This window comes from Dipodomys merriami, unplaced genomic scaffold (assembly GCF_024711535.1).
Source record: "Dipodomys merriami isolate MVZ:Mamm:240054 unplaced genomic scaffold, mDipMer1.0.p SCAF_14, whole genome shotgun sequence".
Taxonomy (NCBI): Eukaryota; Metazoa; Chordata; class Mammalia; order Rodentia; family Heteromyidae; genus Dipodomys; species Dipodomys merriami.
Genome location: NW_027202715.1, coordinates 11,103,332 through 11,118,905, shown reverse-complemented (window position 1 = coordinate 11,118,905; position 15,574 = coordinate 11,103,332). Strand labels below are relative to the sequence as shown.

Here is a 15,574-nt window from a genome sequence, read left to right as displayed (position 1 = left end):
CTGACTGAGCTTGTGTGTCAACTCTCTGCTTTTATTTTCCACTCTCCTCCTGAACCCTCCATCCTCAGGTCTAACCTTGGAACTTACAATTTTGTGGAGCAGTAATTGACTTTCAGAAGTCAAAGGAGGGGCTGGGAAGGTGGCTCAGTGGTAGAGCGTTTGCCTTGCATGCATGAGGCCCTGGGTTCGATTCCTCAGCACCACATAAGCAGAAAACAAACAAACAATGACAGGAGTCAAGGGACCAAGTTTATTCTTTTCCGAGTCCCAGAACCTACTACTGAATCTGATCATGGCATAATATGGGAATCAGTGACTGGAGGAGTGAGTAAGCTAGAAGCGATGATTATGGGAAGGACTGAGAAGTCTGGCCCATGGTAAGGTAATGACAGCTATCCTCAGACCCTGCCTCAGCAGACTCCTGCAGGGCCCAGTGTTCTCATCCCTGCCTGTAGATGTTGTAGGAATGGGACTTCTCACCTTGCTGGGAGAATCCGATCAGAGAGAGCTTTGCTGGGAGATAGATAAGCCTCTTAGATCTGAGCCATCTGTCTCTTCTGTGCCTCAGCTCTGTGTGCACTCTGAACATCAACACCTCTATACTTCTCACACAAAGAAACTTATGGCAGGGGAAGCAGGGACTTCCTGAGCTATTCCCCTTTGTGAGCTCCTTACACCTGTCCATGTGTCCTCTGAGTAGGTCCTGAAATGTCCATTCTGCACAGAAGGAAACTGTCGTACCTAGATCACACAGAAAATCTCAGGAGGGCTGGCCTTTGTGCCATGAGGTACTGGACACATTGTCCCTCTTCCTCACATGACCTATGACACCAAGATGGGGATAGATTTGTAAGACCATGGTGGTGCAGGCCCTATCATCAATGTTCTCAAACATAGTATTTTTCTGTGAGTTTAGTTAGATGTGTTTGTTTAGTTGCTCTTTCAGGTTGGGAGGTTAGAAGGGTGGTTGCTGATACTCTGCAGTCCTGGTCTATCATGGGGTCTTGCTACCTTGCACGCCAGCAGGTGTGGGAGTCTCTGGATCTGAGTTGGCACAGGTCATCATGAGGGTCCTCAGTTTTCAGCAATGGGCGGGTTCTGTGGGGACCAAAGCCTGGTGGGCTGGGCCTGATTCACGATCATTATGAAGGTTGATGACACGATCAGGTCGAGGCCCTGACATTCTAGAACTTTCTCAGGGCCCTTGCTGCCCAAGATGAAGCCCTCCAACATCACAATAGATTGCTGTGAAAGTCACAAGAGGCCATCTGGGGGCTTCTGGATGTCTTCAGCTCTGGACACAAGAGTTTCGGTTGGTAGAGCCTGGCTCTGGGGAAGTCACACCTGTGGGAGTGCCCCAGGTACCACCCAAGGCTGGGCCACTGCCTTCACCTTGCACACTCGGCAGACCTTCATGCGATTTCCTGGAAGGGAGCAATAGGCAGATCAGAAGGAGGGGGCAGAAAGTGGGGAATGGAGAGAAAGAGAGATAGACAATCAAGATTCATTCTCAAATACAATGTTCTTTTTTTTTCCTTTTGTGCTGGTTCTGGAGCTTGAACTCAGGGCCTGGGTGCTGTCCCTAAACATTTTCCCTTAGTTTTGTGCTCTGCCACTTGAGCCACAGTTCCGCTTTCAGCTTTTTGGGTGCTGAATTGGAGATAGAAATCTCTTGAATTTTCCTGCTCAGGCTGGCTCCTCAGATGTCAGCCCCCTGAGTAGCTAGGATTAGAAGTGTGAGCCTCCACTGTCCTGCTAAATACAATTTTTCTTTTAAACTCAAAGAAAAAACCAGATCTTACTTTCCTCCTTGGAGCCCAGCAGGTGACTATCAAGACAAATAATAAAGCTAAGTAAGTGTTTCTGAACTAAAAGGAAAAATAAAGTAGACACAAATGAATCAGAAGGGTTAAGTTGTGGTAACGAATATTGTTCCTCTCTTTTGTTCAAATTATTAGTATATACACTGTAATGTGGAAGTTAAAAAACATAGAATCTGGAGCCTAATTATTTGGATTCAAAGCTCATTGTGCCACTTATTAGCTGTGTGACCTTCAACAAGTTTTCTTTTCCTTCCTTCCTTCCTTCCTTCCTTCCTTCCTTCCTTCCTTCCTTCCTTCCTTCCTAACTTCCTTCCTTCTTTCCCTCCTTCTTTCCTTCTTTCTTTCTTCTTTCTTTCTTTCTTTCTTTCTTTCTTTCTTTCTTTCTTTCTCTGTGTGTATGCGTGTGTGGTAATGAAGCTTGAACTCAGAAACACATTCTTGCTTGGCTTTTTTGATCAATGTTGGCACTCTACCATGTGAGCCACACCTCCATTTCTGGCTTTTTTTTCTGTTTAATTGGAGATAAGAATCTCATAGCCAAGTGCCAGTGGCTCATACCTGTAATTCTAGCTACTCAGGATGCTGAGATCTGAGGATCATGGTTCAAAAACCAATCTGGACAGAAAAGTCTGTGACTCTTATCTTCAATAAACTACTCAGAAAAATCTAGAAGTGGCACTGTGACTCAAGTTTAGAGCTCTAGTCTTGAGCACAAAGAGGCTCAGGGACAGTGCCCAGGCCATGAGTTCAAGTCCTGGGACCAGAAAAAAAAATCTCATGGACTTGCTAGCTTCAAACCTTGATCTTCAGATCTTAGTCTCTTGAGTAGCTAGGATTACAGGTGTGAGCCACTGGCATCCAGCCCAACAAACTCTTACTTTTCTGTGCTTTTCTCCCTCCTGTGTGAAAATGAGGACAGTCCTAGTACCTAACTTTTAGGATTATTTTGAGATTAAGTGTGTTAGCAGGCATAAATCCTCCTCCTAGTCATTGCTAAATAAGCACGTGCTAAACTAAAAATAGATTGAATGATCATAATTCATCTACAAGCCTCATGTATTAATCATAAGTGCTAACATTGGTGTGTTTTTCTTCCTACTTTTCCTTCTTCCTTTGAAAGTGCTTTTATCTTCTCATGGTGATCATCACAACAATATAGCGTGCGCTCTTTTCTATTGATATGGTACTATAAGAATTTTCCACTAGCATTCCTGATGGAGGCCCACGGTTTCCTGAACACTTCCTCTACCCCCATCCCTACCTTTAAATCCCAGACAGCCCTTTCTAGTTTTTACAATAAACATTGTGGTTGAGTGCTGGGAAGTTGGCTCAGTGCTTGCCTCGCATGTATGAGGCCCTGGGTTCAATTCTTAGCACCATAGAAAGCAGAAAAAAAGCTGGAAGTGTCTCAAGTGGTAGTACACTAGCCTTGAGCTGAAGAGCTGAGGGACAGCACCCAGGCCCAGAGTTCAGTCCCTAAGACTGACAAAACAAAAACAATTGTGGTTGATAGATTGCACATATGGGAAAAATACTCTGCCTTCTCTTTTGTGGTTACTTTTACTTTAATATGGAATCCATTCCCCTGCTTCTGGTATCTGGACTGGCTTTATGACTTGCTTTGACCAATAGCATGGGGTGGAATGAAGGTGGACTAGTTCCTGGCCCCTGCCTAAAGAGGCCTTAATGTATTCTCCATTATGTAAGTGGAGTTCAGCAACCCTGAGTGAGCAGTCTGGCATAGCATGCTTGGGGAATGAAAAACCATGTGCAGAGATTCTAAATGTTCCAATTGGGCCCATCCTCCAGCTTGAGGCAGGCAGGAGAGCCTAGCCAAGATCCACAAAGCCACTTTGCTGAACTCTAAGAAGAATGGATGCGGCTTGTGATCTAATCACTGGGAAGCTGAGGCAGGAGGACTGTGAGTTTGAGGTCAGTCCGGGCTTTATAGTAAGACTTTATCTAAGACAAAAAAAAGGAGGAAGGGAGGAAGAAAGAAGAAAAAGAAAAGGAAAGGAAAAAAGAAAGAAAATAGCAGGGAAGGAAAGATCAGGAGAGAGAGAGAAAGGAAGGAAGGAAGAGAAAGGAAAGAAGAAAGGAAGGAAGAAAGAAGGAAGAGAGAAGGAAAGAAAAAAGGGAAAAAGAAAGAAAAGGTGATAGAAAGAAAAAAAACAAGGGAAAAAAGAAAAGGTGATAAAAAGAAAGAAAGAAAACACTGGACACCAGCTAATATCTGTAATCCTAGCTACTCAGGAGGCAGAGGTCTGAGGATTGCGGTTCAAAGCCTGGGCAGGAAAGTCTGTGAGACCCTTATCTCCAATAAACGAATCAGAAAACTGGAAGTGGCACTGGGACTCATGTGGTAGAATGTTAGCCTTGAGCTGAAGAGCTGAGAAACTGTGTAACAGCTCATAATTCAGGCCCCATGACCAACAAAAAAAGAAAGAAAGGAAGGAAGGAAGGAAGGAAGGAAGGAAGGAAGGAAGGAAGGAAGGAAGGAAGGAAGGAAGGAAGGAAGGAAACAAGAGAAAGAAAAGGGAGGGAGAGAAAAAGAAAGGGAAGGAAGGAGGGAGAAATGAAGGAAGGAAAGAAGGAAGGAAGAGGATGGAATCAGCTAAACCTAGAAAACATATCTAGTGACATGAAGAATCATGGAAAATCATAAATACAAAGCTGGGGATGGCTTGAAATGCAGCTATGGATATAATTACAAGGATTATGGCTATGGATCTGAGATTTCTCTACCTCCTTTCAAGGCCCATTGTTCTGTGTCTTCATGTCTTCTCTGGAATAAGAAACTTCAAGCCACCACACTGTCTTCAGTGGGTAGCTTTCGTCCCTGCAACCTGAGGTCTTTTTGCAGACAAGGATGGATGGCCACTTGGTGGCTTATGGCTTGCACTGTGAGTCTGCTCCCAGGATATTGTTCCTCTGCTGCACTTTGATGCAGGGAGGTGGCAGCGGCTCTCTGAACCTGGGCAGTCTCTCAGCTGCCTGGGTCTCCCAGAAGCTTTCCCTCTGTCAGTCTCAGGAAAGTGGTTGACAGAGGTCTCAAACTCATAGACCTTTCAGCTGATGGGGCTTAAACAATCATCAATCCGACTTCATAGTCTTGGGGCCAGTGCTGGATGTCCCTCAAGAGCCAATACGGCCAGTATATTGAATGTTTCTTAGGGGGGAGGTTGGGGAAGGAGTTATAGTTGAAGTAATTAGAGCCTTTGTCTAGCAAGTACAAAGCTCTCAGTTTAAAAAGACAAAAAACCAATTAATACTGGGTGCTGGTGGCTCACACTTGTGAGAGACTCCATCTCCAAAATAACCAGGGACAAGGTAGAGTGGAGGTGTGACAAAAGTAGTAGAGTATAAGCTGTGGGATGCAACATGAGCAAGTGTGAAGCTCTGAATTCAAATCCCAGAACCAGGCTGCTATGTGGGACGCTACGCACTTTCAAAATACTTGAGAAACTCTTTATTTTTAAAGTAAAGTGATAAATGTGGTCAATGCAGCAGAGCAGCCATTTATCACCTTTAAATTTCAAAGATGGCTTTGGTCCCTTTAACGCAGAATCTTGGCTGTCTATGCCCTGCATGCAACACGGGGTTCAGATTCAGAGTAATGCTTAGGAAAGCTTTAGACTGAAAGGAGTCACCCCTGCATTCTCTCTGAACTGGGACAGAAGGCTGGGTTTCAGGAGCCTGGAAAATTCTAAAATCCTGCTCTGTGTCACATAACACTTGATTCACCGCCTCCTTCTCTCTGATCATCCCCAGGTTGGCTTGTAAGACAGCCTGGGCTTTGCTGTTCCATGTTGGCACTGCTCTGGAGGCCTGATTAGGGCCTAGCCTTCACCTCAGGTAACAGGCCTTGTGCTATGTGGCAGGCTGGATGCCAAGGGCTTTATGGACATGACCTCATTGACTCCTTACCACAGCTCAGCCAACCTGGGGACCTGCTCAAAGGTATGCAGCCTGCAGACTTCTGCATCTACCTAGCCCTGGCCTGTCCTCATTCAGAGGCTGCAGGAACTTTCCCTCTAGAGAGAAAAGGCAAATTGTCGCAGGAAAGAGGTCCATAGACTCTGGTTTCTGTTCTGCCTCAGTTTCTTTCTGAGTCTCAGTTTCCCAATCTATACATTAGACACAAGACCTCCAGGACCCAGTCAATATGTTTGTTTCACTCTTCTTCTAAGTTGTTGATCCATTTCTGAAATGGCATTTTGAAAATATACACACAAATAAGAAATCTAATCTCCACATAAAGGCCATGGATCTAAATGGTTCTGCACTTGAGAAGGTTGTGCGCAAGGAGCAATTCTGGCTGTTTCCTATGAACTGTGTGTGTGTGTGGGGGGGGGGTCTATGTGTCTATTTCTGGCTTTCTAAGTATAGTGGTGAGGTACGTGTTATGATGCATTTGTGTAGATATGTATTTGTGTGTGTGTGTACCTGATAGTATATGTGTTCATGCACAGTGTGTGTACATGTCTGTGCATTGTATATTTATTTGTGTCTTTGTGTTTAGTGTTTTGCTGACATGTATGGCTAGGTGGGTAGTATGTGTAAGCTGTGTATAACTGTACATTGTTGTGGGGCATATATGGTTATGTATGTATGCATTTGTATACATATCTGTGTGTGCCTGAATGCATGTGTATCCATGTGTATCTGTGTATACGTATGTGTGTAGTGTATGGCATATGTATTTTTGTCTGTTTATTCTGTGTGTTATATATTTTTATTGTAAAAGTATTGTACAGAGGGGTTACAATATGTATTGTCATTGTGTATCTCACGGTGTGTGTAGTGGTGTGCTATGTATATGTGTTTGCATGTATTTGTGTAAGTGTCTGTATATATGTGTTATGAATGGGTGCACCCCGCCCTCCGATTTCTCCCTCTTGTCTCTGAGTATCCTGCCAGGGAGGGTTAGAGAGGATGGGCAGGTTGGAACAAGCCACCTTTCTTCCTAGGTTTGCATCTCATTTCACAGAAACACTGCTGCTCCTCGGCTCCTCCTCTTCTAGGCCTGGGGGGGACTGAGCTGTAGACAGGCGTTGCTCACCCTCCACCTCGCCTGGGTGGGTGCCTCACACTCAGTTCTCAGTTCTTGAGGTGTATGTGTGACAACTGGTTATTTTTACTCAGCCCCACTCTGGGTGTGATACCAGTTGGAAGGAGGGGCTGTTGGGGTGGCCTGAGACTGAAGCCATCCTGCTCCCCTCCCTCTAACTTTACCACCATCTTCCCCACCCATGTTTCTTCTGGGGTAGACATAAGGACCCAAGGCTTTGCCATTGATTGCAAGCCTCTTTGCCTTTTTGCTTCTTTGCTTTGGTGCTGCCCAGAGGAACCAGCAGGGCTGCAGAGCTGAAGCATAGGCAAGACGTTGGTGTCCAGGCTTTGCGGCCTTCCTGCAGGGCTCTGCCCACTCTGTGATCTATGGCCCTCTGACCACAGAGGTCCAGCAGCACAGGTCACATGTGTCGGGCTGCCCCTGGCCTGGAGCCTCAGTACTAGGAACACACAGCCCTCTTTGGTCAGGCTTTGTGCCCTCTTAGTACTCAGTGGATCATTTCTTCAAGTCTGAGAAAGGTCAGACTGTGAATTTTTGCAACTCATCCTGAGCATGGATTCTGGCTTTGAGCCTCCAGCTTGGTGCCTGGGTCTGCTGTCTGGATGCCTGCATCTTTGGGAGCCACCCTGTTTTCCACCAAATTGGGGCTTCTCAGATGCCATCCCCCATCAGTGACTTGCACTGAGACCTGAGATCACACCTATTTGCAGGGGTGGGGTGGGGTGGGGCTCTGTACTAGTGAATACAGCCAGGTACAGGTGGGGGCCATTACAAGTCTAGCCTGTCCTGTGCCTCCTCTGGGTCCTAGCAGGGTGAGGATACTTACCTTTCTGGGTTGTCTGGTTGCGGCTAGGAGCTAGGCGACAACAGAACCTGAGTTTCCCAGACTTGGCAAAATGCCTTCTCCCTGAAGACACAAAGAAACAGATACTTCAGTGGGTTTGAGACACCCTGGAACAGATCTTTGCAGAGACAGCTCTAGTGAGTTTCTACTTCCAAGGCTCAGTGTACAGAAATATTTATTCAAGGAGACTCAGGATGAGCCAGGCTTCAGGAGGGAAGTGGTGTGTGTGTGTGTGTGTGTGTGTGTGTGTGTGTGTGTGTGTGTGTGTGTAGGTAGTGGGGCTTAAACTCAGAGCCTAGTGCTGTGACTTGGCTTTTTTGCTCGTAACTGGAGCTCTACCACTTGAGCCATGTCTACACTTCTAGCCTTTTGGTGGCTAACTGGAAATTAAACTCTCAGGGCTTTTTCTTCCCTGGTTAGCTTTGAACCAGAATAAGAGGTGGGCTTTGTTATTACTTTTCATAAACAGCAAAGTCAGCTTTGGTGAGTAACAATGCTCTGAGAATAGATCTTTCTCATGCTGCTCAAGTCTAAACACAGTTTTGGCACTGTGGAGAAATGATGTTATTCCACACAGCAATTCTCTTGGAAATCTAGTTTAAGAATCCTAAATAGAAGAAATATTTATATACACATAGCTCTGTTCCATATATTAATACATTATGAAGTTATGAACCATTGCAATGCCCAAGGACATTCATGATCGTGTGCTTCATTCAGGGTGGTAAGATACATTTACAAGTATTAATTGACTAACACCATTTCTGGAATCTGTCAGATCGTCTTAAAGGGATAGAAAGAACCCTTTATGGGGAAACAGCATTTTTTTTTCTCTGCCGATATTCCAAAGTAAGCAGTTTCTAGGCAACACAAAAAAGCCCCAATACTTACCTCTCTGAATCAGGAGAGCCAAATACTCCTATCCATGGGGCTGAAAACATTACCCCCTGCCCAGCCACTGTTAAACATATACAGACACTTCCCCTGCCATCTTACCTCATTCCATCCACCTGTGGGTGTTTTCTGTGCATGAGATTTTGGAATGCTCAAAATCAGATAGCTAACCAGCTAATTTGACTACTCACCCAGCACAAATTTATACTGATTTAAGCACAACACACGTGGATGGCGCTGAATTTCCAGGCAATAAGGACGTGGCTCCAGCCGTCTTGTGGAGTAGCCATGAATCGTAAGAGAGCTGGGGGAGAGGTGGGTGGAGGTTCTGGGCCTGAAGCTGCCCCAAGCAGCCAGTTAGGGGGCTATGGCGGATAAGGGCACTGCATAGATTCAGGCTTGAGTCATTCCAGAGCTCAGAATGGCCTTCTCAGACAATACAATATCTGTCCCTGATTTCGGAGTGGGGGGGACCGATGGGGTAACGGGTGTGGAGCAGCCCTACCTTCCAAGGAGAAGATGGAGAAACAGAGCAGCAGAACGAAGAGCAAGCTGGAAAGGACTAGAAGCCTCATAGTGAGATGCAGGAAGTCTCAGGTCCTGAGGAGGCGAATGTCCTATAGAAGACCTCTCTGGCAGACATTTATAGAGACACAGAGAGGTATTTCCTGATTGGCAGGGTACCACACCCTTGGAATTTTCATATAAAGTACAGTCAGCCCTTCCTAAAAAGGGAAAAATATTACCCAGTTTTTCAAGAAGTCAAGAACATTAAGTGATTTGAAGCATAGAGAACTATAAATGCCTAGCCCTGAGGGTTAGCTCTCCACCTGGCCTCAGTGGTTGGAGCAGGAAAGGCCTGATGCAAGGTTGAAGGTTAACTTTTAATGTCCGTAATAATCCCATCAACTTCAGGCTTTCATAAATGTGGCTGGGAGAAGGACCATAAAATCATCTGCAAAACATCAGAGAGAGTCAAATGGTCTGGGTTGGAAGGCTTACTGTGACACCTGCCAGAGGTGTGATCTTGAAATTGCCATTGAATGACTCTAAGTCTGCTGCCCAAGTGTGAAATGGCGTAGGGTTACTTTTCCTGATGCATCTCACCAGGCCATGAGATTCAGTTGTCATCCATTCCTTGGATACATGTCCCAGGATGGGCCATACTTTGGGCCTCAGGGATACAGAAGAGGCTGTGCCTGGCCATGGGGAGCTTCTGTTGGTGGAGCTTCTGTGTGGACAGGTATCTGCCACATTGCTGTTGTAAGTTTTGGACATGTCAAAGGGCAGAGAGAGTCATTATGCTGTCAGGGGTGGGGAATGAAGAGGAGGCTATACAGAGATAATGGACAGGATGTGGGGCTGGGCTGGCTTGGTAAGTTATGTTGCATGGGCTAACAGAGGAGTTAGATTGGCTAAGGTATGAATACTGGAGGAATGCCTAAAATGGATGAGTGGACTAAGAAAATGTGGTACATGGATACAATGGAATTTTACTCTTCCACTAGAAATGATATGTGAAATGTAGGAAAATGGATGGACCTAGCACAAATCCTGTTAAGTAAGCCAGGCCCAGAGAAACAAAGGACACATGTTTTCTTTCATCTGTAGAAACTAGATTTAAAATACAACCGTGCATGATAGCATATATGGGGCTCACAGCATTTACATACAAACAAACAGACTAAATGATAGTATACTTAGACTTCAAAGGTGTAACTCCTCTGAACGACTAATGTACTGCTTATCAAAATGAATACCAGGAAGTGGAAACATATTTTGGGAGGAGAGCAAAGGGGAATCATAGGAATGGAAGAGAGGTAAGAAAATGTAGTCATTATGTTCAATGCACATTATGTAAGAATGGAACTATGTTAACTTGTGGGTAGGGACAGCAGGGAGAAAATGGAGAATGAATAAATGGGTGACACTGACCAAGAAGCATTGGTATGCCTACCCTGACTTAAGGAATTTTAACCCCCTTATACAACTTCTTAATCATTAAAAGAAAAAAGTAAAGGGGAGGCATGGGAAGACTTTGGTTGGGTAGAGACTGATGATGTAAACATTGAAGGTTTCTCTTCTATTCAGGGATGGTCTCCTGAATGTTTTCTTAATAATGGCATCTAGATTCGTGAGTCTAGGCAAGGCCCTAGCCTTTGGGAGCCATAAAGGGACAGGTATTTCTAATTCATTCTGTTGAGTCCCTGCTTAGGCTGAGCTCAGACCCCATGTTCTGAGCCAATTCTTGCTAGTCTTTCCAGAACAAGCCTACTATCCCCTCTTCCTAAGCATTCTAGGCAGTGCTGGCAAGAGTTGTGATGTTAGTTCTCATGCTGTTTCCATCATGATGCAGATCTTGGAGACACTGGGTCTGAGCCCAGGGGACGATGGAAGGTTGAATTCCTGAGAGTTGGGGCAAATGCTATGGACCCATTGCACCTTTATACCTAGTGGGGCCTGTCTGTTTAATTGTGAGCAGTGTGTGGGTTCTGCAATTCCTTGAATGTGCTGAAAATCCATGGTGGTACCTCTTTCCTGCCCAAAGCAAGCTGTCATCTCTAGGGACAGGAGATAAGGCTCAGGCAATTAGACACAACCCCACAGAAGAAGAATCGGTACCATATGTCCAAACTGGTGTCCAGAGAATACAGAAAGATGCAAACACCCTTCCAGCTACAAGAGTGGAAAGGAACTGTGAGTGATGGGATTTCCATGTATTTGAACACAGGCTAGGCATTATCTGTGGCTGAAGATAGAAATATAATTTTTATTTTGTAGGTAGGCCAGGACCAGCCAGTGAAGATAGGGTTGGCCATCTCTCCTATGCCTGGATAACTTTGCCTTTCTGCCCAAGGAAATGATTCTGGTTCCTATCCTTGAAGTTCCTATTGAGGATGCCAATATCTTTCCAGCTTTCTAAGATCTCCAGGTTTAGGGCAGCCATGTCAGGTATTCCTTGTTGCAGGGATCTGGCCCATGTTACACTTTCCCTAGCCTTCCTCCTCTGCTATAGATTAGAGGGGGAAAAAAGAGGCCATATGCTTAGAACAGCTAAATGAGCAAATCAATGATTATGGACTATTGACAGCCTGAATACTTTTATATATTGTCAAAAGCTTTGAAGTTGTTGGGTGCTGGTGGCTTATGCTTGTAATCCTCGCTACTCAGGAGGCTGACATCTGAGGATCATAGTTTGAAGCCAGCCTAGGAAGGAAAGTCAGGGAGACTCTTATCTTCATTTAAACACCAAATAGCCAGAAGTGGAGCTGTGGTGTAAGTGGTAGAGTGCTAGCCTTGAGCAAAAATGCTCAGGAACAAGGACAATATCCATGCACGTGTGTGCACACACACAGACACAGACACACACAGACACACATCTCTTTAGTTTGCAGAAAGAAACTGAGGCTGCTAGGTCAAAGGACTGACAGTATGTCATGTCAATCACCTTCCCCGGGCCCATCCTGACTCCCTCTGCAAGTGTGCTCTGAGTCCTGATGGCCTGCTTGACTGTGGTGTCTACCAAGACAGCTCTAGAGCTGGTACCCAAGAGAGACCTTGGGTGGTCACTTTTGGAAAGAGGGTGAAGTACTGGGTGGGTCAGGCTGCACTTGCAGGACAGCACCAGGTTGTTTTTCTTTTCTACTTTTTTTTTTTTTTTTTTGCCAGTCCCAGGTCTTGAACTCAGGGCCTGGGCACTGTCCCTGAGCTTCTTTTGCTCAAGGCCAGCACTCTACCACTTGAGCCACAATGCCACTTCTGGCTTTCTGTTTGTGTTACTGAGGAATCGAACCAAGGGCTTCATGCATGCTAGGCAAGCACTCTACCACTAAGCCACATTCCCAGACACATTCCCCACCCCCCACACACACCAGATTCTTAAGCCCCAGGCCTATACAGCCAGCCTAGTGTCATAAGATTAGGACAATATCCGTTGTACAAATCAAGGACTAGCATCACTAGATTTTCATCAGGAGTCATTTGAGAGTGCTGAGTTTTCTGGGTAGCAGGTCACCTTGGGCTGTCACTCACCTGTTACCTGTTGTAACAGGTATTATTTGCATGGAAATCAATCCTTGTTGCTTTTGGCAAACCATCATCAGAGGGGAAAATAAAAGCCTAGCTGACAGAGATGTAGGGATTAGGGTAATTAATTGACAGCAAAGGGAAGGAATGGGCTATCCAAGGGCTTTGCTCCTTATACATTTACACATACAACTCACAGACTGGCAGGTTTTCCTGGGACCACATCTTGGGACAAATCTGGCAGGATCCTACTTGTTTTTTCTTCCCTCCCTCCCTTCCTTCCTTCTTTCCTTCCTTCCTTCCTTCCTTCCCTTTTTTCCGCTTTCTTTTCTCTTTATTTTTTGCTTGCTTCCTTCCTCCCTCTTTTTTCTCCTTTTTTCCCTTTTCTTTCTTTTGCCAGTAATGGGGCTTGAACTCAGGGCCTTACGCTCTTCCTTGGCTATTTTGCCCAAGGTTGATGTTCTACCACTTGAGTCATATCTCACTTTCAGGCTTTTAGTTGAAGAGTCTCATAGACTTTTCTGCCTGGGCTGGTTTTGAACTTCCATCCTCAGCTCTCAGCCTCCTGAGGAGCTAAGATTACAGGAGTGAGCCACTGGTGCCTGGTTCCTACCTGTGATGTTTTTCTCTTTTCTTTTCTTCCTTTTTTTCTAATACTGGACATTGAACTTGGAGACTTGGAGGCTGTGCTCAGCAGATGCTGCATCGCTGAGCTTCATGCTTTGTGCCCTCAGCTTCTCAAATGTTCCCCAAACCAATTGCTGAAGCAATCCTGTCCCCCTAAGTTGAAATAACACAGGGTAGAGAGAGTAAATTCTAGGTGCAACCCTACACTCTGGGGACCACTGCTGTTCTCAGATTTTCATTCGCTTTTAACATTTCAAAGAGAGCTGTCAACTCCTAGCTTTAAAAAGGGAAGAAACACCTCTGGCTTTTTGGAATATTCAAAATCGCATGCTGAGTTGAGAGAGGTGAAAATGAGAAGCATTTTTAATAGGGACACCTGTTGGTTTTCAACATATGCAGTCTTGCCCTCCACCTCCCCCCAAATACTCAAACATAGGGCTTTGAGTGGTTTCCAAAGATGATTTCGAAACCGTGGTAGCTTTCGTGAGAAGGAAGTCTTCAGAGACACACCCAAAGACACCTGGGAATTTACAAGGAACTAAAGAGTCAGTCAAAGTCAAATCAAGCAAATCCCAGAAGTGTACCTTTTCTTGGTTTATGTCCTACATTGCTCTTAGGTAGCACCTTTTCTTCCAAGAGGATTTTATAGACCCCATAATGTACCAGAAATTACTTTAAATTGCTCAGCAAACTGCACAACCCTCAGAATGGTGCCAGATTCCCCCTTTGCCCTCCCCCGTAGAATTTCTCAACTGGAACCTGGTCTGTTGGATGCCAAAACTCCCAGAGCTCCAGAACTCACGAGCTGTTGGAAATAGCCTTTAACATCCATGTTTAGCTCTGAAACAAGGACAGGTTGATCTGTTTACCTGCTGTCTTGGCTATGGGGTTATCCTGGCTCACTATGGCGTTCTCACCAGACCAAGGGATTCCTCCACTCCAAGGGCCCGGATCTTACCCTCTCCTCCAGGCAACTGAGGCTGGTTGAGACTAGAGGCACTGTCCAGCCACTCCACACTGGTGTTGGAGCACCTGTGAAACCGGACTGTCTGTGGTGGAAGAGGCCCCCAAACTTTTTTGCCTGCTCTCTGGAGCTGTGTGGGTTCTACCCGCCCCCCCCCATTGTGTTTCCTGCCTCAACACATTTTAAAGCAACTTTTGTCTTCCTGCTTCCCCCATACTTGTTGAAAACACATACAGGTTCTATTGCCACATGACCAAGGCTCTAATCAGAATGCTGTTTTAGCTGTGTGACTCAGACAAGTTGATCAACTTCTCTTGAGTCTGTTTCTTTCAATGTAAAATAGTAACCGGAGCTGCCATAGTTAACAGGTTTGCTTGGTGGAGTTTAATGGCAAAGTGTTTGCTCCAGGAAGATTTTATGTAGTCTAGTTGATTTCCAGATCCAGGTTTATCACTTCCCCTTCAAAGTATTTATTGTATTTGTCAACAGTTAAGGATAACTCTACATTCAACTAAATCAAGTCATATTCATCAGGAAATTCTAATGAAATTTTATTTAGTTTCAATACCATCTAAGATTAAGAAAAATTCTGGCTATTTTTGGTTCACCTCCTAAGGTTTAAGATTTCCAACTTGTGCAGAATTCACTTGTACCATGCTAATGTTTTCTCATGTTATGACCAATTATCTGTATGGAATTATGGGGTAACAGTGATGTAGTGTGTGGAATATGTTGAACGAAACCAATTACCATATCCATTATAGAGCACTTTTTCCTCTTGTCTAACTGAATGCTAACTACAATGTCTTTTTTTTTTTTGGGGGGGGTCTGGTCTTGGGGCCTGAACTCTGGGCCTGGGCACTGTCCCTCAGCTCTTCAGCTCAAGGCTAGCACTCTACCACTTGAGCCACAGTGCCACTTCTGGCTTTTTTTTGCATATGTGGTGCTGAGGAATCGAACCCAGAGCCTCACGCATGCAAGGCAAGCGCTCTACCACTGAGCCACCTTCCCAGGCCCTAACTACAATGTCTTCATTCCCTCTAACCCAGTAGTAGGGTACCCACCTTTCTTCTAAGAGTTGTTTACAATTCCATGTATAACAGACCATCAAACTTCTTTGCCTAGAATATTCCACTTAACACCATCCTTTCTAGGCTTATTCATGTTGTTGCAAATAAACCAAGTTTGTGTTTTCTAGATGGACACCAGGTTGATTCCATGTCTTGGTTCTTGTGAACATGAGGGTGCAGGTACCTCCTTCAACACAGGTTTCAAGATCTCATGGCTCGATTTCACTACCTTTCCCTCAAAAATCTCTCCAA

The 15,574-nt window shown here is 45.1% G+C and overlaps 1 protein-coding gene across 1 annotated transcript; it reads right to left on the bottom strand.

Moving 5' to 3' along the window:
- Nucleotides 1-227: 227 nt before the first annotated feature.
- On the bottom strand, nucleotides 228-9,380 carry Gpr15lg (G protein-coupled receptor 15 ligand). Its single transcript, XM_070020745.1, has 3 exons — nucleotides 9,141-9,380; nucleotides 7,724-7,804; nucleotides 228-1,424 (listed from the first exon to the last, which is right to left on the bottom strand). Exons 1-3 carry the CDS (start codon nucleotides 9,208-9,210, stop codon nucleotides 1,339-1,341), a joined length of 237 nt encoding a protein of 78 aa, XP_069876846.1. The 5' UTR covers nucleotides 9,211-9,380; the 3' UTR covers nucleotides 228-1,338.
- Between the last annotated feature and the right edge of the window lie 6,194 nt (nucleotides 9,381-15,574).